This window comes from Zingiber officinale, chromosome 1A (genome assembly GCF_018446385.1).
Source record: "Zingiber officinale cultivar Zhangliang chromosome 1A, Zo_v1.1, whole genome shotgun sequence".
In the NCBI taxonomy this organism is placed as follows: Eukaryota; Viridiplantae; Streptophyta; class Magnoliopsida; order Zingiberales; family Zingiberaceae; genus Zingiber; species Zingiber officinale.
The window spans coordinates 5,669,314-5,694,267 of NC_055987.1; the positions used below are offsets into that span (position 1 = coordinate 5,669,314).

General features: G+C 35.0%; 2 protein-coding genes across 3 annotated transcripts; one reads left to right on the plus strand and one right to left on the minus strand.

The window, feature by feature from the left end:
* The first annotated feature begins 14,304 nt into the window (after positions 1 to 14,304).
* LOC122016502 lies at positions 14,305 to 21,515 on the plus strand. 2 transcript variants are annotated; one of them, XM_042573834.1, is made up of 9 exons: positions 14,305 to 14,407; positions 14,510 to 14,558; positions 14,641 to 15,332; positions 16,423 to 16,608; positions 16,723 to 16,802; positions 18,235 to 18,294; positions 18,390 to 18,459; positions 20,548 to 20,751; positions 20,874 to 21,515. In XM_042573834.1, exons 1-9 carry the CDS (start codon positions 14,336 to 14,338, stop codon positions 21,255 to 21,257), a joined length of 1,797 nt encoding a protein of 598 aa, XP_042429768.1. In that variant the 5' UTR covers positions 14,305 to 14,335; the 3' UTR covers positions 21,258 to 21,515. The 2 variants fall into 2 exon arrangements, with proteins under 2 accessions (XP_042429768.1, XP_042429759.1); XM_042573825.1 differs by having other exon boundaries at positions 14,306 to 14,407; positions 16,723 to 16,814.
* A 187-nt stretch (positions 21,516 to 21,702) lies between these two features.
* On the minus strand, positions 21,703 to 24,891 carry LOC122016515. Its single transcript, XM_042573845.1, has 5 exons — positions 23,945 to 24,891; positions 23,504 to 23,556; positions 22,636 to 22,802; positions 22,409 to 22,557; positions 21,703 to 22,330 (listed from the first exon to the last, which is right to left on the minus strand). The coding sequence occupies exons 1-5, from the start codon at positions 24,753 to 24,755 to the stop codon at positions 21,915 to 21,917; spliced, it is 1,596 nt and encodes a 531-aa protein (XP_042429779.1). The 5' UTR covers positions 24,756 to 24,891; the 3' UTR covers positions 21,703 to 21,914.
* Between the last annotated feature and the right edge of the window lie 63 nt (positions 24,892 to 24,954).

Genomic DNA, 24,954 nt, shown 5'->3' on the forward strand with positions numbered 1-24,954 from the left:
TTAGCATTTTATGCCAATTTTCCACATCAATTGAACAATACTTACCATTTCTTGGCAAAGATCCCAAGAAATCTGTAAATTTATTTCTTTTTGTTCCTATAGGACACCCCATATCATCACATGTAATCTCAATGCATGGTAATGTGCTAGGTCGACCCCAAATTTCTTTCATAAACGTAGGACCTCTTTTTTTTTTCTATTTCTATTATGAAGTACATCATCACTATCTGTGCACATATAAAAAAGATATTTAAGACAAAGTATAAATAATAAAATAAATTATTATAATTTTCATATATGTTACCTTCATTAGATTTTTCGTTCATATCATCATTTTGGTCTGGAACTAAAGAATTATTTTCAACATGTGGGATATGATCTTGTACATCAACATGGAATTGATTTGAAGCTGCATCTCTATGGTTATTCAAGGTACCTTGCATATTTTCACCATATATAAAAGTATTGATTCAAGTAAAAAAATACAAATAAGAATTTTATATGCATAATTTTAATAATACCTTGTTCAATTGAATGTCGATCTGTGTGATTTGTACACATAGCTGATGGTTGCATATCAATCTCAGTTTGAAGTTTAAAGTGAGATTTCCTATTAGTTCGACGCTTAGGAGTCATTCCTACTACAAATAATAGTTAGTTACAAATTATAGATAATACAGAATCATAAACCTTCTAATATCAAATATAAATGTAGGACATCTTTTTTTCCTATTAGTATTACGAAGTACATCATCACTATTTGTGGACATATAAAAAAGATATTTAAGACATAATATAAATAATCAAATAAATTATTATAATTTTCATATATGTTACCTTCATTAGGTTTTCGTTCATATCATCATTTTGGTTTGGAACTAAAGAATTATTTTTAACATGTGGGATATGATCTTGTACATCAACATGGAATTGATTTGAAGCTGCATTTCTTTGGTTATTCAAGGTACCTTGCATATTTTCACCATATATAAAAGTATTGATTCAAGTAAAAAATTGCAAATAAGAATTTTATATGCATAATTTTGGATAATACCTTGTTCAATTGAATGTCGATCTGTGTGATTTATACATATAGCTGATGGTTGCATATCAATCTCAGTTTGAAGTTTAAAGCGAGATTTCCTATTAGTTCGATGCTTGGAGTCATTCCTACTACAAATAATAGTTAGTTACAAATTATAGATAATACAGAATCATAAACCTTCTAATATCAAATATAAATGTACGACATCTTTTTTTCCTATTAGTATTACGAAGTACATCATCACTATCTGTGCACAAAAGTTAAACATGAAAAAGATGTACATAACACCATATATCATTCAATCATCATATAAAAATCCATATTATACTATTATTACAATGATAATTAAATAAACATAAATGCATGAACCAGATAAATTTTCATCACAAATCGGTATCAATTTCCACTCCTGCAACATCATCACGAATCCAAACCACTTCTTCATGTTCATTGTAGTCTTTAGAATTACGAATATTACTTTGAAGATATGTATCAACATCTGTCATAGGTTGCATTTTATGCTTTGCTCGTGCATCAATGGTGATAATGACATGCCAATCACCATCAATTGGATCTTCCACATAAAATACTTGCATATCTTGAGTTGCTAAAATATAAGGCTCATTATGACGCCTAACATTTTTAAAATTTGCTAACACAAAATCATCCTGATCCAATTTTAGTCGTTTACCTTTGGAGACCACTCACACTCAAATAACACAACTTTTCGACCTCCTCTATAGTTTAACTCAATCACATTTTGTAAAACCCATAGTAATCAAGTTCACTTAATACTAGATTATGATCTCTTATACTTGAATGACTTGAAGTAGTTGCCCTAACAGTTACACCATAATTTTGAGTTTTTCTCTTATGTTCCACTTCCTTTGTATGAAACCAAAATCCATTTGAAATAAAATTTTCATATCGAATGCCAATAGCATCTGGGCCTCTGACAATTAATCTCAAATCATTTGACACTGGATCATCTGTTGGAAGATTTGTATCTTCAACTTATCATACAATAAGTACTTAATAAATCATATTTGAAAATAATTATAACATATAGTTTTAATAACTATTACAACACAACTTACATGACTGGCAAACCATGAGGAAAACATTTCACTATGTAAACGCTCAATTTGGTGTGGTAGAATACAAGAATGACTTTGATTCAAAATTCTTCGATGTTCATACAAAAAGAATAATAAATTTGTAAATAAAGATGACTTAAATAGTTATATATTTAAACACATAATTTATATAAAAAAAATATACTCTATATAAGATTGTACGTGATGACAATTGAATAATACATATTGATGTGCCTTCTTTAATATCTCAATGTCAAACTTAGTTGCAATGGCCTGTCCAAGTGCATAACCTACGTAGTTGAACACATCTAATGCAAATGTAGAGTCAATATTTATATCATCATTTTTTGATAATTGATTAAATCTTATTTCTACATAATCTACTAAATATAAAGAGCAGCATGTCAAACATTCCTCAGCTAAATACCCTTCAACAATAGATCCTTCTGGTCTACTTCTATTTCGAATATAAGATTTTAATGTTCCCAGGTACCTTGTGTCAAAACACAACAATTTGTATTATTTATCTAACAAACTATTTTTTAAAAAATATCAATAAGATTTGTATAATACCTTTCAATTGGATACATCCAACTATAGTGAACTGACCCAGCAAGTTGTACTTCAGTTGCCAAATGAATACTTAGATGAACCATTATGTCAAAAAATGGAGGAAAAAACTTTTCCAATTCACATAGGGCACTGCAATATCTCTCTTTAAACGAACCAAATCTGTAGGAGAAATTACTTTACAACATAACTCTTGAAAATATCTGCTTAATCTAATCAAAGGAATCCGAGCAGATTTAGATAAAGTTTTGCGTAGTGCTACTGGCAATAATTGCTGCATTAAGATGTGATTGTCATGACTTTTTGGACCACTTAATTTTGCCGATTTCATTTGAACACATCGTGATATATTGGATGCATAGCCATCTATAACTTTGATTTTTTTAAGACCTTGCAAAATATATCCTTCTCTTTTTTTTCCATTGAAAAAGATGCAGGAGGTAAATAAACTTTATTTGATCCTTTCTCAATAGGATGAAGTGATGATCTTATCCCCATTTCTTGCAAATCAAGTCATGATTTGAGATTATCTTTCGATTTTTCTTCTATATTCCGCAATGTCCCACAAATAGATTCACATACATTCTTTTCAATATGCATAAGGTCAAGATTATGACGTATTATATTATCTTTCCAATATAGTACATCACAAAAGATACTCATTTTTTTCCCAATTGAATGACAGAGCTGAATTAACATGAACTATTTTTCCAAAAGTAAATTTCAAAATTTTCAACTCATTTATCACCATGTCTCCTGATAGTATAAGTGGTGGTCTACCATGCTCTTCTGTGCCATCAAAAAATTGAGCATTTTTTTGAAATACATGACACTATTTAAAAACCTCCGATGACCCATATAACAATATTTTCCACCATGTTTTAACCATTGGGAATGTTTAAATTGATGCCACACTGGGCATGCAAGTTTTCCTTTAGTACTCCATCCAGATAAGTTTGCATATCCGGGGAAATCACTTATTGTCCATAGTAATGCAACATGCAATTGAAAATTCTGTTTAGTTGATGCATCATATGTTTGAACTCCTATCTCCCATAAATCCTTCAAATATGTAATAAGGGGTTGCAAGTAGATGTCGATGTTATTTCCTGGAGAGGATGGGTCAGGTATCAATAATGACAACATAAAGTATGGTTGCTTCATACACATCCATGGTGAAAGATTATATGACATTAAAGTAGCTGGCCACGTACTATGTGTCACACTTATATTTTTGAATGGATTAAATCCATTTGATGCTAAACCAAGCCTTATGTTCCTAGGATCCTTTGCAAATTCTGGGTGCTTATGGTCAAATGTTTGCCAAGCTGGAGAGTCAGCCGGATGCCGCATGTAACCATCTTTTGTACGGGATTCAGAATGTCATCTCATATGGGATGCTGTTTTGGATGACATGAACAAACGTTGTAATCTAGGCTTCATTGGGAAATACCATAAAATCTTACGTGCAATTTTTCTCTTCTCACCAGTAGGATCATTTTCAGATGTTTCCTATCTAAGTTCACTACATATTTTGCATTGAATTCTGTCTTTATCCAACCTCCAAAACAAAGTGCAATCATTAGGATAAACATCAAACTTTTCGTAACCAAGTCCTAATTGCTTCATCAATTTTTCTACTTCATAGTATGACTTAGGCAAATCATCCATTGAATTTGGAAATGCTTCGTTCAACAAACTTAAAAGTATATCAAAAATCTTGTTAGTCATTTTCCCTAGACACTTCAAGTGAAGCAAACGAATAATAAATGCAAGTTTTGAGAATTTCTTACAACCTAGATATAATTCTTTTTGTGAATCATCAATTAATTTATAGAATTTCTATGCTTCTCTAGTTGGAATCTCTTTATCATTTTCAAATTCTGATGTGCTAATAATACTATCATTATGCTCTGGGATTCCAAATGTCTCATAAACTAATCCTTGCATATCATCTACATCCTTTCGAGATGGAACAAAAGCAGAGCTTGTAGATGCACTATATGTTATCTCTCCATGAGCTACCCAGTGAGTATAACCTTTGATATATTCATCAACCATCAAATGATCGTAAGCAACATCTCTTGAAACAAATATACCAATCTTACACCGTACACAAGGGCATAAAATCACTCCATTTATGTTAGTAGTAGAAAATGCAAAATGCAAGAAACTCTCAACTCTATTTCTATACTCTTCAGTTTGTCTCGGTAAAATCATCCAACTCTTATCCATAATGATTCTACAAAAGTACTTATTCACATAAGTTTAACATTATGATAAATTGAAAAACAAATTATCATGGCAGTGGTAAAGCAAGTGAAATTAATGTCTAGATAGTATAATCTTTATTTTAAATGTGCTCTGGAAATATTTTATAAAGCAAGGTATATTGTTAGGGAATATTATATCCCGTGATGATCAATAGACAAAATTCAAGTTGAAGTAAAATTGAAGAACCAATATATTACATTTCCTAATATAATTATCTCAACCAAAAGAATCATAATTAAAACATTGTAATTAAGCAAACTTTATCACTGGTATTACTCAAGGACATTATTAAAGTGATATTTTGCTAGTTAATGGTATAAGCATAAACTTGATTAGAATCATTTAAAATTTCTCAAATGAAACTATGTTCATCTTATTAGTTAACTTATACAAGGTATTGGAGTTTTCAACATGTAATTAAGAAAGATAATATAACTTTTAACGATTCTTGACAGTATTGATATAAGTAGACACACCTAGGATGCAACAAAATAAAAATTGTTCAAGGTGTGGAAAACATTAAGAGTAGAAAGGTCAATGTGGTAGAGATGGACATGCTAAAGTAATGAAGTAGTACTAGTTGTCTAGCTTGCCTTTCCTTGTTGTGAATTGAGATATCCATTGATCCACCGAATCATCCAATAGGACTGCATTGACCCACATTAATACATATGTTTCATTGAGTTTAGACCTCAAATTTGGTAGACCTATGATTAATTCCCTCTAAACGATTTTGGGGTATGGAATCATAACACATGTGAACGACAAATTTATCCACATGAATGTAATATTAAGAAAAACAAAACAAAAAAAGAAATAAGATATAAAAAACATAAAACTCTTACCCTAATTGCTAGAAAAGAGGGAGAAACAAGAAAGAATTAAGATGTACAAACCTGAGAGAATATGAAAGATGGCTTCAGCGCGTTGCAGGAAAAGGCAGTGAACTTGCGGCGTGAGAAATAAATGTAGCGGCGAGCGAAAAATATAACTGTGTGTGTCGTGAGAAAGAGGCGCGATGTTGGGAGAAGAGAAGATCGAAGGAGATGAGGTGGTGTGCGAAACTTGAAGTGGTTTGTGGTGTTAGACAACAAACAAGAGAAGAGGAGATCGAAGGAGAAGAGGACCAGAGGCTGTGTGTGGAGTGAGAAAGAAGTTCGATGAAGGAGAAGAGGAGATCGAACAGGCCGTGTGCGGTGTGAGAAAGAAGTTCGCGCGATGAAGGAGAAGGGGAGAACGATCGAAGCAGTGCGCGCGAGAAAGAAGTTCGGCAGGTGCAAGGGATTGCGATGAATCAAGGGTTTTAATTAAGTGAGAAGAATTAGTAATCGATTAATAATGATATTTATTAAAAATGTTAGTAAATAGGGTCTAATTTGATATTTATTTTTTAATTATTTTTGTTTTTTGATAAGTGTCATTATAAGGTGTCTATTATGACACTTATAGATAAGTGTCGTAAAGAAAATGTCTTAATAGATCTTTTTTCTTGTAGTGTTCCTTGCATCATTACAAGTCTTGGATGTTTTTGTCACTAATAAAATTACTAGTTTCACCTTCGGAATGATTGGCAAAGAAATGACAACTTCTAAAGAAGTGAAATTGAAAAAGTCATTATTGACAAGACCTAGTTTACATCATTGCAGATAACATTTATCTCAATCCTTTTATCTTTGTTTTTTGTTAATTCTTGATAGAGATCACAAAGATATTTTGGGTACGATAGGTATTCGACCAATGACTTTTCATGCCACAATGATAACATTTGTTCCCATCTTTTTTTTGTTGTGGCTTTCATCATTTTCATTACTAGTCTTCCACTTATGGGGATGAGTTGTCTTTCATGTGCCCACCATAATTTGTATAACTATACTGGTCACGTCCACATCCACATTCACATGCACTGCCACGTCCACGACTCCAATCATGATCTCAACCTTTATATGCATTATTGAAATGCACGGCTGTCACATTTGCTTCAGGAAATGGAGTAACACCAGTTCGACTAGTCTCTTGGTTTTTCAATAAAACTCATTATTTGGATTAATAACCAAGATGTAAGAAATTAATTCATAATATTTTTTGAAACATTTTTCACGAAAATAGGTAAATATATATAAATCTGCTTTGAGAGATAAAAACTCCCAAAGCAACATATCAAAACATACAAAATGTCTAGGAGCTTAAACCTCTACAGTTGAGGTAAACTCCACAATCTGCACTCAATCACTATACTCCATCATGCATCAAGTGAGAACATTCTATCCATTTTGATGCATCACAATACAACATACATAAAATATATCATGACAAACTAGGACATAACAAAGTTGCATACAATCAATCACAAAATCGAAACCCACATTACACCTCATGATGTAACTATCACCTGAACCATGCTAAGCCAAATAAGAAGTATTATGTTGGCTTGAGATTCACAAATCGGTGCACATGGATCTGAACTTTGTGGAAAATTCAATCAACATCTGGAGCAATCCCTTGATACTGACTTCTATTGTGAGCTTCCCATATGAAGTAGATCATGCTTGAGATGACTAGGTATTGAGTGTTTGTTTTCCAGCTACCATCTTTATAATTCCGCCCAAGGACCTGCTGTAATTCATCAAAAGAGTGGAAAATCAAATTAATATCCAACCATTGCTTCACTTTGCTCCATAATCCGCAAGCTATAGAGTATTCAAAGAATAAGATATGATTTGATTCTTCTTGATGCCGACACAATACACATTCTTTGTTTGGTTCATATTTCATTCTATCATTAGTTCTTAGATTACCATTTTCTAGCATCCATAAGATGAACCGATGCTTTGGCATGATTTCCTGCCTCCACATTATCGAATTCCAAGTCACCTCTAAACCCCTTGGTATGAAGAATTGATAATCTTTTATAACTTCTTTTGCTTTCTTGAGAAACCAATCCATCATTGTCATGTTTGGTCTACCAACTCCATTTGAGGATCTTAAGATCTTGTTTCGGATTTCTATAAGTCTCTTGATCAAGGGAGTCCAAAGTCTTGGTTTCCCATGTCTAAAAATCAGTCCCTTTGATATAGTGTTGATGCACCCACTTGACCCATAAAGAATTTGTTTTGGCATTGATATTCTATAATATTTTGCTTAACAAAGCCCATTCCATGCAAAAAGATCCCTAAGTCCATATCCCCATCTTTCTTTGATAAATAAATCTTTGACCAAAATATAAATGAGTGTTTTGAAGACCAAACAAACATATAACAAATAACTTTGATCTTGTCAATTATTCGACTAGGAGTTGGAAGCATTGAGAGCCAAAAACACTCTATGCTTTGGAGAACCATATCCACCAATTCTAAATGCTCGACATATGATAAGGTATGCTTAGGCCAAGTATTTATCCTTCTTGTAATAGTATCTAGGAGAGGCCTATAGTTAATAATCCTTAGCTTTTTCGTCGCCAATAGGATACCTAATTACCAGAAAGGAAATGAACCTTCTTGGAACCCCATGTGACCAAGAAGTTTACTCTTTAAACTTGCATTCACACCAACCATGTAAACTTGTGTCTTTTGAGGATTTGCCCACAACCTCGAAAACCCTCCAAAATAGTCCAAACATTCCACTATATGTTGTGTAGATGATATATCCACTAGATAAAACAACATTAGATCATCCGCATAAATAAGATGTGTGATGCACACCTCCTTAACATTGGATGAAAATAAAAGGAAAGGAAGTTCCAATCAACCATATCAAAAGCTTTCTTTAAATCCACTTTGATAATGCTCTAGGAGAGATCCTCTCACGTGCATACTTCCAAAGTAATTTTTATGTTAAATATATGTTATCTACTATAGAACACCCCTTGATGAATGCTACTTGGGCTGGATCTAATAAGTAACTCAGGACTTCAGATAATCGGCAAGTAAGGATCTTTGCAATAACTTCGTAGAACACATTGCAACAATAAATTGGCCTATAGTCTGAAACACCCACAACATGGTGAGATCAAGGAGTGATTCTATTGCTTGAGTATCTTGTCATTTTGAAAAAAAAAATCCTGTACAGCTGCAACAAAATTATTACCAATAATATCTCAAGAGGAGGTAAAGAATTTTAAACCATAACCATCTGGTCCTGGAGTTTTCCCACATCCAATATTGTGTAGAGCGACCATTATTTCTTCTAGCTCAACCAACTTACATAAGTTTTCAGATTGTCCCATGGTTAACTTCCTTTCCATGAGCTCATTGCTACCCCAAATGTTGCACATATCCTTTTGGCCAAGCAAACCATGAAAATAATCAACAAACTCTTCCGTTACTTCTCTTATGCTTGTGGTTTGATCTCCATTCATTTTCTTGAGTGTGATGATTGCATTTCTTTTATTGTTCTTTTTCACCACATTATGAAAAGTTTTTGTATATTTGTCGACACTTTTCAAATAGACATTCTTTACTTTTTGTTGATAAAATTATCTTTCCGCTTCCGTTAGTAGGTTGACTTTCTTTCTTATGTGACAATACTCCATAGGAGTTGGACCACCATCTAGAATGCCTCTTTACAACTCTTCTAGCTCTATCTTTGCTCTTATTACTTTTTCTGAAATGTATCTAAAATGCTTCTTGTTTAGCTCTCTTAAATGTCCTTTCAATTGGAATAACTTTGTTTCAAAAATAAATTGGGCATTTCCTATTGTTGAGGCTACCCATGAGTCTTCTATAACCTTTTTGAAATCTTCATGTAATGATCACATGTTAAAAAAAATTTAAAAGCCCTATTTGGTGGTCAGTCCTTGGCTAATGTGTACAATGGTACATGAATGATCCGAGAGACATTCAAGCATCGTAAACTCCGTATATGTATCAAAATCTGCTATCAACCAAAAGGTGTTTACTAGAGCTCTCTCTAATTTACAATAAACATTACCATTAGACCATGTAAAGCGGCATCCAATGGATCGAAGATCTACTAAACCACAAGCTTGTGTAAAAATCTGCAAGTCCCTCATTTCATGATTTGTAATTGGAGATTCCCCTTGCTTTTCATGAATAGATAAATAAGAGTTGAAGTCTTCCATAATCATCCATGCATCAGAAAAGGTGCCTCCTAGATCTGTGAGTGCCTCCCATAATGACCTCCTTGTAGAAATTGAATGTAACCCATATACAAAAGTTACCAAGAAGCCCATGCTAGAAATGCAGCATCGAACATGACAATGTATGTACTGATTGGTGGTCATAATACTATCCATATCAATTTTCTGCAAGTCCCAAAGAAGTAGTATGCGACCATAGTTAGAGAAATCAAAATTATGTGCATGACTCATATTTGAAAACCTTCTTTGTAATATTGGACCTAAGGAGATCTCATTGAACTTTGTCTCCATTAATGACATAACTTGGATATCTTTTTGTTGGACAAGGTGCAACACTTCTCCATGCTTTAGGGATTTGTGGAAGCCCCTAACGTTCCAAGAAGCTATCTTCATTTATCACCTCTTCGGGCTGCTCACACTCATAGTCGTCTGCCACTTGTTGGGGCTCGTGTACTATTTCCCATATCCACACTTACATTTACTATTGTAGTTGAGGGCAAAGAGGATGTTGATGTCTCAGATGTTGTATGGATTATCTCACTTGCTGTCTCATTTTCCTGTGCGCCCGTAGAGGATGAAGAGCTCCCCAAGCTAAAATCTATTGACTGGTGTATTACTTGTGGTAGCTGTATTTCGACACTTCTTTGAGGTATTTCTGCATTTATTTCTACTATTTGTGGAATCTATTGTTGTGGCATTTGATTCGCTCCTTGGGGATCATTGTTCTCAACAATAGGGGACTAGATAATCACTAGAATGGGGTTGTTTACCAGAATGATGACAAGATCATTTTGCTCAACATGTACTTCAACATTTGGTCTTTATTGTGTTAGCAGTCATTGTTGCCTTGTTCAATTTCTATATCTTGTTCTTATCCTCCTATGACCCCTAATTGATTGAGATCTTGATCTCCCATATCCTTGCATATTTGGATCAACGTGAGCATCCTATTCAGGCCATGTAGGTTGCTGCCCAACAATTGCAGTTCTTCTATGACAAATTTCCGATTGATGGCCTATCTTCTTATATGTTTTGCAAAAATCTGGTACCATTTCATAGATAATTCTTAAGTCAACTTGTACACCAGTAGGTAGGGTGATAGAGCTCATGAATCCGCTCTCCAAAAGCCAAAACCTCCACCATGAGACTCGCATACTCTGAATGTTCTCTTGCACATGTCAAATTGTCGGTGTACAATGGTTTTCTAATTTCTGATTCAATCATGCTTAACACTTTTTGAGTCCAACAATCTGGTCGGAGGCAATGAATTTATATCCAATCAGACACAAAATGTTCATCCTCATCAAACAGAAAATATTTAGGCATTATCTTCAAAAACATTAGAATACCAAATACAAAGTAAGGGCCTCCTTGTAGTACTTTTTCCCGATCTTCTTCCTTATCAAAGTGAAAGACTATCCACCCACTCTTATGCATGAAAAACTTGTGGGGAATCTTCCATTGAAAATATATGATTCGGAGACCATCTCTACCTTGATGCCAACCCATGAAACAACTAACAAGACAAAAATCGATTGAATCCTCCACACTATCTATGTCATTATAGTCAAAAGCTAACCTTTCTTCCTTTGCTTTATACTGATCTAGTTTTATAGAAAGTTTTGTTTTATGATTGTCCTTGAAGAGGCTAGCCCAATTCTTCTTCTTTGGTTGCGGCACATTCCTTCCATTGTTTATAGCTTCATCAACATGGTTTGGTTGTGCTTCAGCCATTGGAGGTTGGTGTTTTACTTCCTCCGGCAAGATCTCCTCTTCCACCACTGGTGGTGGTGGGTTGTTTCCATGAGCATTAGCTTGCTGAGGAGGAACATCTATCCTTAGTGATGTGCTTACCTCATTGGCTTCATTAACCACATCATCATATTGTTCCAAGTCATCATTGTCCAATTGATCCATTTATTCCATTATCTCTACCACATAAACCACTTCATCTGTCATCTCATCTTGGTTTGCCACCTCCCTAGGTGCCTTTTGACCAGAATGCCTCTTGGTCTTCCACTTTTCCTTTGCCATGTATGAGAAGGCAACCAGTTGTCCCTTGAAACCTTTTTCACGATATTGTTGATACATGAGCATATTAGATGTATGGAAAGTAGAGAATGTTTTTTCTAATAAATCTTCATTGGTTACTTTTTTTTACTACATAATTTCAATTGTAAATTGATATGGAAGATTGATGAATTATACTCACTTACACTTTTGAAATCTTACAAACATAAGTGCATCCCATCGTAACGAGCTTTTGGAAGAATGATAGTCTTTTGGTGATCATTACTCTCCTTTCAATTTATCCACAAGACAAATGGGTCATTCACTATCAAGTTCTCAATTGTTTGACCTTCATAAAAGTGATGGTGGATAAAAATCATAGCTTTGACATTTTTTTGACGGGTGACTTTATTTCCTTCTATGATAGTTTCTCAAAGACCATTCACATCTAGATGGATTTCGGCATCTAGTACTCATGATATGTAGTTCTTTCCAATGATATCAAGAGCGACAAACTCAAGCTTTGCGAGATTAGCCATGATAAAAGAAATCAAAAACAAGAAACAAAACAAACTTACGACAATAACCCAAAAGGAGTATTGAGAGTAAGCTAGAGACTTGCGTGTAATAAAACACTACATAACCATACTACAAATAAGGGTATAGTAGAGAGTAATTTAGAGAAAAAGAATTCACTTCTATTCCTTTGTCATCCAATATTTCTTTCACATAAGCTACTATTTATAGGTTTCATGTATACACCTTCCATCTTCCACATTATAGATTATAGGACTCCATAAATATGAGGGTGCATTTGTTTAAGTTGTCATGTATAACCTTAGTTATCTGATTACCAGATAATTACATAACCAAGTTTATGAAAAATAAAACATAATCTAATATTATTTGATTCAATCATAGGTAATACTATGACCCAATTTAATATTTACTATATTACGCATTTTCAATCCTAGACACTTTTGCAACTAAATCAATTTAATATTTGATTATTTTTTAAAATAAAATAAAATAAATGATTAATATTAATAATAATAATTATAATAATAAGTTGATAATATATATAGTAAATAAATATAATTGATTTCTAATTTGGTGGACTAAGTGGTTCCAACAAAAGGAAAATATCCTAAAGGACTCCTTGCAACATCATAGATCTGTAAATGCAGTGGTGGTCGCTTCCTGAATCTTTGATTGAACGAGATTGTAAAGGGTATAGAAGTAGTCGACGGTGATGGATCTAGTCTGAGGTGTTGGGGAAAGTCAGTGTGGAGGAAGTGGCGGACAAATGAGATCATGGAACAAGAACGCCCAAGCTAGGAAGAAGTGTACGACTCAAAGTCAAAGCGAGGGGAATCTAGACGATGGTGTCGTTAAAAAATCGACAAAGCTTGGAGAGGGCACGAGGGTAAGGGGGAGATGTTAAGTTTGTGGAAGATAATTTTAGAAAAAAAAAATTAATAACCCTATAATCATGAAAAATATTAGGCTGCCAAGATTTTCTAATTCTAAATTATATTCTCAAATTATTTACATGGTAAAAATTACTCATTAGGAATCACTCATTATTTAAATTAAATAAGGTTATGAAGAATAACATAGGATAATGAGATAATAAATGTTCTAATTAGGGGTGAGCATTCGGTTAATTCAGTTAATTTGATATTAATTTTGTATAAATTCTGTTTATTATTATTTTAAACAAATTTAGTTAATTCAGTATTAACTGAAATAACTAATTCAGTTAATTCAGTTTTAGTAAAATTTTAATTTGATTCGATTGGCTAACATTAAATCGATTTTCGATTAATTCGATTAATTTATGAACCGAATTAACTGAATACTCACCCCTAGTTTTAATTTTAATGTCAACATGCTAATAATATAGGCATCTACTAAAATATATTATTCGTACATTTTTAAAGAAATGTAAATAAAAAGTTGAAAATGAAAAAACAATTTGTTTTCTCAACAAACACAATTGTCACCGGCGGTTGCAGGTTCCAATTTTAGCCCACAACTTGGCATAATTGGGCCATATCGGTCTCGATTTAGTTCCTCGACAGCTCACTGCCACTCACCGAGTCTCCAAAGGAGTTCCAGCGCGTACCTCCAGCTCGAAGGTTCTACGTGCTGCCCCCCTTCTCCCTTCCTGTGTAAGTCCTTCAACTTCTCAGTTCTTTTATGATGCATTCAATCGATTTCTCTGTATTAATTTGAGATCCCATGGAAATTGGGGCGTGTGCCATTGGGGATCACGGGATTCTTCCTGCCAAGATATCGCAGGACCTTTTTGAGGTCCACTAGTGGATTTTTTTTTATCCTTTGTCGAGATGAGCGTTTGTGCTTTATACAATTGATTGTAATAATCGGTGATATGACGATTCCTTCTTTGTCCAGACAAGCAGAAGATTTACCGATTATCAAGAGCAGCCCATGAAGCTTAATGGTAAGCTTTATTTATTAGTCCAAGTACTCACCTCATGGATCTTGCGTTTGATTCTTTTCTTTTATCGAAATGATAAACACAGATGGACAAGACTCTGCTAACAAAGACAGCAAGAATAAGAAGCAGGAGGTGAATAAGCTCCAGACAACTAAGGATAGCAATCCAAGAAGTGACCTATGGACAAATGGGCTCATCTGTGCTTTTGAATTTGTTCGTTTTCATAAATCACCAAGTGCGCAGAAATCCATTGCAAAAACCCATCTTTTTCAGAGAAATAATAATCTGGATACAAGAAACCAAGTAAACTTGTCCACACAAGATGGTCCTTCTGTCCAACTCTTGGATGATCCTGAATCTATTTCTGACATGAATGCAATTGATGATGGTGCTGCAACCTTTAATGCTGATGAAATTCCGCAGTTTGATAACTCAAAAATTAAAACCAAGAACATCAAGGGTTTACAATGTGGTCGTTGGGTTCCCATTGGATGGGCTAGAATTTCAGAGCTTGTCCAGTTGGTCCAAGTTGATGCTAGCTGGTCTTCACAGCAAACATATATAGCTGATGAAGAGGAAGATTTTACTGTTGCTGATGTTGCTGCTCCATACTGGGAACGACCAGTAGGGCCGACATGGTGGTGTCATGTCACTGCTGGCCATCATGCTATTGATGCATGGCTAAGCAATGCTCAATGGTTGCATCCTGCCATCAACATTGCTTTGAGAGATGAAAGCCGACTCATTAGTGAAAAAATGAAGTATCTTTTGTATGAGGTAATGGTAACTGATTAAAGTTCTTTTCATTATCTGCTAGATAGAGTGTCTAGAGTACCTTATCAAATTTTTTTCTGGTTAGAGCACAATAAAATACCCTGTCATTTCTTTTGAATACCTTCCTTGATTCGTCATCACACTATCCTATAAGCAATTTCATGTAATTGTATCAGTGGATGGAATATTCTTCATTCCTTTCTTCTAGATGCAAAGTCGCTAAGTTGTATATCTTTCAAGGGATAACTACATTTTTCTCGTGGTAATTCCTTGCACATTTTGAGTTTTTTGAGGGAATAGATATCAATTTTTAACACATGCTATAATAATAATAATTATTTTAATTTTAATAACAGCATCAAAACATCAAGGTAAGTTTGTGTAGGAGATATTTATTCTTATTTTTCTGAAAATATATAAGGGTAAGTTTGTCTTTAGTTTGACTTTTTGTTTACATGATATTTTATGCTGTGTACCTCTGCAACCATTCACATAGTTGTCAGTCTCTTAACATAGTAGAGCCTGAAATCATAATTATCTCGACCTATTAATTCCCGCACATCCAAGTAAGTTATACATAAACATGACATAACATTAAAAAAAGTATATACTTTCTAGATATTGTGCTTCTTGAAGTCAAGGGAACTTGTGTGATTAACTTTCATCCGAAAATAATATTTTATTAGTACCACTTGACGACTGACATGTCATCAACAATAGTTGATGATCAAATGAACCTCAAAATGCCTGCCTACTACTGTATGAAAATTTTCTGCATTACTAAAAGAAATCTGTCTTGGTGAACTTCAGAGAAATTACTGAAGATCATGGAAATATTATAGAACATAGTTCTCTTGCATGAGCACCTAGGGATGCCAATCACCATGAATATAAATTCTGGGTTCTGTTTTTTCATATTGTTATTAAAAGTTATCAACAGAAAATTATGAGTCTTATGTGACGGTTCTGTGGAAGTAAAATGCACTATTTCTGATGTTATTGGCAGTAGTATTTTCTGTTGTGTCTACATGTTTTCTATTAGATCTACTTTTTGTTTTCTTAGACTTATTTCATCGTGGTGCTAGCTGTTTAGGTCCCAGTTAGGGTTGCTGGTGGGCTGTTATTTGAGCTTTTGGGTCAATCAATTGGTGACCCACATGGAGAAGATGACATACCAATTGTTCTCCGCTCTTGGCAAGCTCAAAACTTTTTAGTTACTACACTACATGTTAAAGGCACTGCATCAAGTATCAATGTACTTGGCATAACTGAAGTTCAGGTAAGTAGTCCTTGGTCTGTTAGAAAATTTGGCTAGCATTTTATCTCATGGATAGAATTTATCTTATGTATCTGAATTTCATGTATAGTTGAGCATCTTTCCAATATTTTGCAGGATTTGCTTCTAGCTGGTGGAAGTGCAGCACCAAAGTCGGTTCATGAAGTCATTGCTCATTTAGCTAGCCGCCTTTCTCGGTGGGATGATAGGTGCAGTATGATATGTTATCATTCTCTCTGTGCTTGCCTCCCTCTCTAACCCCTAGAAATAGATGGATTCATTCTATATGGTTTAGAATGCTTTCTCCATGAAATTGTTTCAGCACGTCAGCAGTAACCTGATGATTCTTAGTTGTGTTAACATCTGTATCTGTGGCGGCTTGTGCTCCAAAATTGTATACCTGACAATTATTCATAGTGGAGCTCGCTACCATGGTGCTAAGAGAAAAAAAAAGAGTATGGTTTTATTTAATAATTCGAAAACTTTGGATCATGATCTTGGTGAATGGTTTGGGATTTATAGTTGATGTATGAGAATTATGAGCACCTAGATTCTCTATTCTGCATCAAAAATAGCATGGATTAATCATCTAACTTAAAGATTTCTAGATCTGATACTATTTTTGTCAGCCTTTATATCTTTTTTAAAGATGCTGAATATGTGAAATATGAGTCCTTTCTTGGCTCTTGCTCCCATAAATTTTACCCGTGACATTGCATTGAAGCCCTAAGTCTAGCTAATTTGTTACCTGTCCAATTGTCAAACACAAGACAACAAAACCCAAGATAAACATCCAGAAATCTCATTTTGTGTTTCTAATTAGGAAGAATAAAAGAAATTGCGATTTCCATCTGGTAAAACTACTTACTATATATACTTGTGTAAGTTTAGAAGGCTGTTGTTGCAGTAATGAAAATCATTACTTTTCAAGCATCACAATGACAGATTTCCTGATTGTCTGATAGTTCTGATTCTAGCTAAGGAAGCTAGATCAGTCAGTTGTTTCACATATGTTGGAATAGGAATAAAAAAGCATTGAAGGTATTCTGATCAAGGATCTATGATCGCATCAGACTTTAGTTTCCACTAATATAATTTATTTCACATGGATGAAGATCGATATGGGTTAGTCAAATTGATCCTTAGTTCTGGATTGTGGACAATAAAAAAAAATTAATTTTAGATTGTCCAATCTGGTATAGGATTGAAATCATTGAAGTGACTCTGATCAAGGATCTATGATCTTATCTAACTGTAGTTTCCACTAATATAATTATTCCATTTTGCATTGATTAGGATCTATGTAGATTTGCCAAATTGATCCTGTAGTTATGAATTGTGGATAATCAAAAAACCCTTTAGATTGTCCTTGTACTAGAATTGGTTCTGAAGAGAATGTTTTGGAAAAGAAAACCCTGCCCTTTGCAGGTTCTTTTGCAAATTTGCTCAGTTTTTCATTCCGTTCCCAATTTTTTATTTGATGTTCTTACTATCAGAAAATTCCACTCATCGGATTTACTTTTCTTGACAAATCTGTGGGTTGGTAAATTCTCTGTCAGACATATATCCATGTAACAATATGGGTTGATAAGTGAATGACAATTTGTCTCCTCTTTTTGAGTGCTTTAGATTGTTCCGGAAGTATGTTTTTGGAGCAGCAGATGAGATTGAGCTAAAGTTTGTAAATAGGTGCTCGATCGTTTATACATGTCATCCTTGATTTTTTTTTTTCCGGCTTATCTTAGCAACTTTTTAGGAGCTTTTTATGTGTCTACTTTGACCAGGAGAAATTATGAAGATTTGAATCTGCTAAGTATCATACTGAACCAAGAAATCAGAAGATTGGCAACTCAGGTATTCAGTTTTTTATTTACCACATTATCATTATGTTGGTGTAGGATGTTAAGGTGGATGTGTGGACATACGAGGATGAACAAAATAAGAAATGAGAGTATTAGATAGAAAGTCGGAGTTACATTTATTGAGGAAAAACTCTGAGAGACACGTTTAAGATGGTACGGACATGTACTTAGACGACCAATAAATGCTCAGTTAGGCGATGTGAAACTATGACAAATACACACATCAAACGAGGAAACGGAAAACCAAAAAGACTTGGTTAACAACAATAAAATAAGATAAAATTTATTTAATTATAGGTGATGATATAGTAGGAGATAGAACCTAATGGCATAAAATGATACATATAGCCGACCCTACCTAGTGGGATAAGGGTTGTTTGTTGTTGTATCATTATGTTGGTGTAGAAGGGGAACCTTGACGCAACGGTAAAATTGCTGAGTGTGATCTTGAGGGCATGAGTTTGAGTTGCGGAAATAGCCTCTTGCAATACAATTGCGTACAATAGACCCAATGTGATCCGACTCTTCTCTGAGACCTAGCTTTAGCGGAAGCTTCATGCACAAGGTTGCCCTTTATTATTATATTGGCGTAGTTTTTCTCCTTTGGATGGTGAGTTCTTTGTTTTGACAGTGATTTGATACAATAGGACGATATGGCGACGTATATTTCATATCTTCAATTTTGTAGTCACACCTCAGGTTGTTGAGGCACCCCTTTGGCCCAGCTCACCCCTTCTGGTTGGTGTTCCTTTAGATTGATGTCCCTGTTCGGGTAGTCAAGGAATCTCTTCAAGTAGACAAGGCACCCTTTAGAATAATCTAGACACCCCTTAGGTTAGACGTATCCTTTAAGGTAGTTTAGACACTCCGGTTCGGGGCTGATTTGGACAGCGTTGAACAACATTCAGAACTGTTCTTGCAGTGTTGTTCAGCACTGTGCAAGCAAATGTCAAATGACACTACTTGAGCAGTGTTGTTTGACGCTATCATTCTTTTACATGCAGTCAAACTACAATTTTTTTTCAGTAGGGACTAATAAAGAAAATGTTACTATAACAATTACATATTGTTTTAAATCTTCCATCAGAACGATGAAGCAACCTATCATGGAGATATAACTATGAAGCAGGATATTTAGTCTCGACTTTAGCATTTTAAGTACATATATATACTATGCTGATATTACTAGCAACTGATAAAAACTCCTTTTAAGTTTTTTACTTCTTAAATCCAACTTGTTGCTTTATTTTTCAAGTTTAAATGTGAGAAATTTTGGTACCAAATCTTGTGTTTTCATCATGATAGGGATATCATCTTTGTTGATGATGCCACCAATATTGTGTCGGATATTTGCATAAGCTTCTAATAATTTTAGTCTGTTCCTAAGTAGCTGTTTGCCATTTTATCCATATTACCAAATGACTTAGTTTTCAAATTGCACATAGCTATGGTAGATACATTTATCCTTAACTTCCATTGTTCCTGGTTTTCCCATAATTCGTTTATGGAGAAGCATACTAATTAGAGTATGTTGGCATCATTTTCTTTTGGTGTCTTGTTCGACTACAATCTCTTGATTAGTTTTTTTCTTTGAAAAAGAAACAAGCATTAATGATTAGCTTATACAACAACTGCTGACGCATGCCAGACAATAATCCGGAAATTAAATCTTCTACTGCCAGTGAATAAATGCAACTTGATGCCAAAACATTTCTTTCATCTTAAGCATGCTTTTGTTGCTTTATATTCCACTATTTTCATGGGATAAAGAGGACCAAAAAATTTCTACTTATTCATGAGTCTTGCAAAGAGTAGATTGTATAAGATACCCTGCAATTGCTTTTGGATCATCACTACAGTCCACTTATAGATGAGTCCGAGTTATAAAAAAAAAAATAGTAGTTTATATATGATAACCCAAAACTCTTGGATCATCACTACAGTCCTAGAAGGCCTTTTAGTATCATACGATATACATTGGTCTAAAGAAGTACTTATGCCGATTGTGGTTGCAGATTCTAGTTAGAAAATTTTCTAGCTCTACTTGAGTGTAACCTTACACATTTTTTCTGGTTGCTAGGTTATTAGAGTTAAATGGTCCTTGCATGCTAGGGAAGAAATTGTTTTCGAGCTTCTGCATTACTTGAGAGGAAATGCCTCAAGAATCATGCTAGAGACAATTAAGAAGAGCACCAGGGAGATGTTGGAAGAGCAAGAGGCTGTCCGTGGGCGGCTTTTTACAATTCAAGACGTTATGCAGAGTACAGTGCGTGCATGGCTACAAGTATGACCTTGAAAGATTGTCGCCATGTTGGAATGGACAAAACATTTTTCTACTTTTTTATATGCAACCTTACCCATAAACCTGCCATCCATGTTGTTTATCTTATGGACTATGTGATCCAGGATAGAAGCCTCCGCGTTACGCATAATTTGACCATCTTTGGTGGTTGCGGCCTAGTTCTTTCGATAATCACCGGGCTTTTTGGGATCAATGTGGATGGAATACCCGGGGGTGCAAACACGCCATATGCGTTTGGTCTCTTTGCCGGAGTTCTTTTCTTCATAGGGATTGTTCTGATCGGTCTAGGGTTACTTTATCTTGGGTTGCAGAATCCGATTACTGAAGAAAAAGTTCAGGTGAGGACGTTGGAGCTCCAGCAGCTGGTCTCCATGTTCCAGCATGAAGCGGAAACCCACGCCAAGGTTAGAGATGCCATCTCAAGGCATAATCTACCTCCAACTGCGGCAGATGTGCTCCAGGAAGCAGGATATGTTATTATACCATGAAAAGAGGAACCACTGACTAATATTATACTTTGAACAGCATGTCTCAGCTGCGAACTCTTTATTTAATGAACAGAAAAGTGAAAATAAAGAGGTTTGATAATAATCTGGACGTTCAGATTCCATGCTATTTGGCTTTTCCTCTATGTAATGAATTTTTGATTTTGAACAAACGTTATCTGTGTATAGGATAGTAATACAAGTCTTTTAGTCTTGGAGAATACTTTGATAGCATCAAATGTGAGGCTAATTGATTGATCATCTCCAGTTTTCTGCATGGTGAATTATTTTTGCAAATCCTGTTTTATTTTGATAGGTTCATAGGTGTTGTTAGATGCTTTTCAAAAATTGAGATAATAACTTATGGAAAAAAGCTTGTAACGAAATACACATTCCTAGTTCAGTGAGGGCATTACAGTTTCATTTTAGAGAAACGAAAGCATAATCATTCCTATAAAAGTATCTGGATATCATTGTAAAAACTTCAGGTTGTGAACCGTGGTTAGGAACAAAATCTCATCCTTACAAGAAAAAGCATGTGGCCAGCATCATTAGCAATGCAGCATTCCAACCATTGCTTGGAGTCTTTGAGTTTGACCTAAGAATACAAGTTTAGTCTCCAATGATCAAAATGTAATGATGCTGCTCTCAGCTTGTCTCTCATTCTTCCATTTCATCAGCAGATGGTGGATTCTCCACCTCGCTACCACTGTTAAAGTAATCTTTGACAGAATCATCGTCAATATTGTATTTCAGAAATTTCAACTGTGATCCGGATTCTTCGTTTGCATGTTCCCTTTGCTTTCTCCTCTTCTTGCTCACGTCAGTTTTCATAGAATGAGCAGCCGTGAGAAATGCAACTTCTGCTGTTCCCATGTCATCATCTTTCATAGCTTCGTTTTCAACTCTTCCTTTATTATCGAAGAAGAAAAGATCATCATCTGCTGTGTTGGTTCCTGAATTGAACTTTGTAGCATCATCGTCATGAGATTCCTCAAACATCACTTTGTTACACAGTTCCAAAATGTCATCTTCAAAAAGCTTAAGCCCTCGTTCTTCAAGAACCACAAACCACTCTACAAGTTGAAACAAAGTTCTAACATTAACTAGAACACAACTTAAAGTCACGATGTGATAATATTCAAAATACTAACTGAGAAGCCCTTGAGGTGTGTTAGCACTGGGTCGGTTGTGTTCATCCAAGCGAATCTGATGAGTGGCCCATTTGACCAAGGCATTTGGAACACAGGATGTTGTGAATGCATTAGTATAGGATATAGCTTTGTTATAATCTCTTTTACCCCTGCAACGACAATGAATTTCAGCACTAATTCTACCTTCGTCTACAAATATCTGCAGTCTCAAAATGGCTTGTATTCACCTGACTGAACGAATGGCTTCATGAGTAACAATCAGTCTTCTCATTATAAGATTCATCAACGAGTCATTGAAGTTTTCTACTTTAAATCCTGGATTTATGAAAGAATAATCCACTAAAATCACAGAATCATAGAGGACATTTCGTATCAGGCTTTCATCTTTCGAACTCTGAGGAAAAAAAACTTGCATTAGAAAAAGAATACGATTGAAATGTAGCCCATTAAGTTACATCAGATTACCCTTGAAATGAAATTGAAAATATCTAGTAGTCGATTGATGTTATGATTAAACAAAAAATATTTAGCATGAAAATAGACTGATATACTCGTAAATCGTAATAGATCTAGAGTTATGAGACTTTAAGTTTATTCACTAGTGAAAAGGTCGGATAATTTACAAGATAACTGCTTATCCAGACTCGCATACCATATGAAACCAAAGTTACAGTTTAAGCATAATATGATCTGTTTTACTTGGCCTCACATTTTCTTGATGCTACTTGTAGCTCTAACCTACTTGAAATCAAAAGTCCAATTTTCAAAGAACAACTTTCCCTACAAGCAATGACTAGTTCATTTTTGTTGTGGACATTAATAGACGGGCATAAAATATTCAAAATCCAAGCAATGACTAGTTCATGATCCTGCTTGTGATCAAGCAAATATCACCAAATTATATCAAGATTATAAAGCTGGTTCTTGAGGCAAGCATAGCTAAATAATTCATCTGCAAGCTATCTAGGATATCCTGTATATCAATTTTCAGTTCATTCACAAAGCAAGATCAACTATGGAGAATGTTGGTAAATATTACATCACGTTGAAATTCTTAGTTATGTCTCATTCATTGTCTTTGACTAGCACACTTACCAAGATGGTAATAACTGGCAGTGGCGGCTTCAGTAGCAGTCTCAGTAGTATATCTGTTTATGAAGGTCAGAAGTCAGATAAGAATCACAATCTGCCAAGGGAACATCTATCAAATCTAGGGAATGAAATAACACTTAGAACCAATTTAGGCAGTGAATAAGGTGCTGAAGAACTAAAGCTTTCAACAATAACATGAAACTGACAGCATCATAAACTATAGTAAGACACAACAAAAACTATTGGTACATTCAAAGTTCAGATACATACTGAAATTAGATCGTATAAGCAAGTGTAGTAGCTTAGCATGATAATCTTCACACTATTATAAATCAACAGACCATCTAAGCTGAAGTTCCTTGTATGTTGAAATACTACAAATTTAGCTCAAGACTGAGCAGTTAAATCTTTCACATGAATTTGAAGTATGGGAAAGAAACTTACCAAAGAAAACACAGTTTTGAAACACAGATATTGAACTGACACTCCATATTGTCAGTTCCTTCTGTAAGTCTGGCCTTGGCAAACCATCCACCTGAACCTTCAGTGCCAAATTTAGAAAGAATGTCTCTGCCGCAACAGCACCAGCCAAATATCCAATTCCACACTTTTCTTGCTTGAAGAATGCACAAATTTCATCACTGAGACAAGGAAACAGAACATTCAAATCATCTCCTTTCTCACAATGCTGCAGTGTCCACACCCTAACTATATCCATAAAACAAGGCAGCAAGTAGCCATCAGAAAGCTCTTGACCATTAGAACTCCTACCACTACAAATGCTAACGTAGCTGATAACTGCCTCTGCCAAACTATCTATCTCCTTTCTCAACTTCTTCGCCACTTTCCCAGACAGCTTCTTTTCCTCTCTTACAAAGTAATATAGCTCCGAAACAACTGGAGCAAGCAAGGCCACGCTCTTTGGGCCATTGCACGAAGCGGAGCACGCCGAAAGAAGCTGAAGAAGGTCTCTCACCGCAAAAATTCGATCAAAAACGTCCCTTTTCGACCGGATTGCTTCGTGGTAGCCAAGAGCAGAGTAAAACCAGATTACCTCGAGCGGCGGATCGACGCTGGACTGGATCAGGCGGAAGAAAATCGGTCGGAAGGCGGAGAAGTCATAGGACTCCTTCGTAACTTCAATGAGGAACCGTTCGATGGATTCTTCGAGCATTGTCTGGAAGTTAGTGACGGTGAGAGGGCCACAGGCGAGCGATTCGACCGGAGCAGGAGATTCGAGGATGATCGGGTCCATTGGAAGTGGTGGGCTTCAGATGTTACTAGGGATCGAGTAGTCGTGGGCGGGCTGGAGGCTATAAACCCTAACCCTAGTTTCTCCGATCGGTTTTCGGGGGAAAATTTGATTCGGAAAAGGGCCGTTTTTCACTGGCTGGGGAATTTTCCAATTTATCCTTAAACTTCTCAAATTCCGCCCTTTTACATTTTGAGGACAG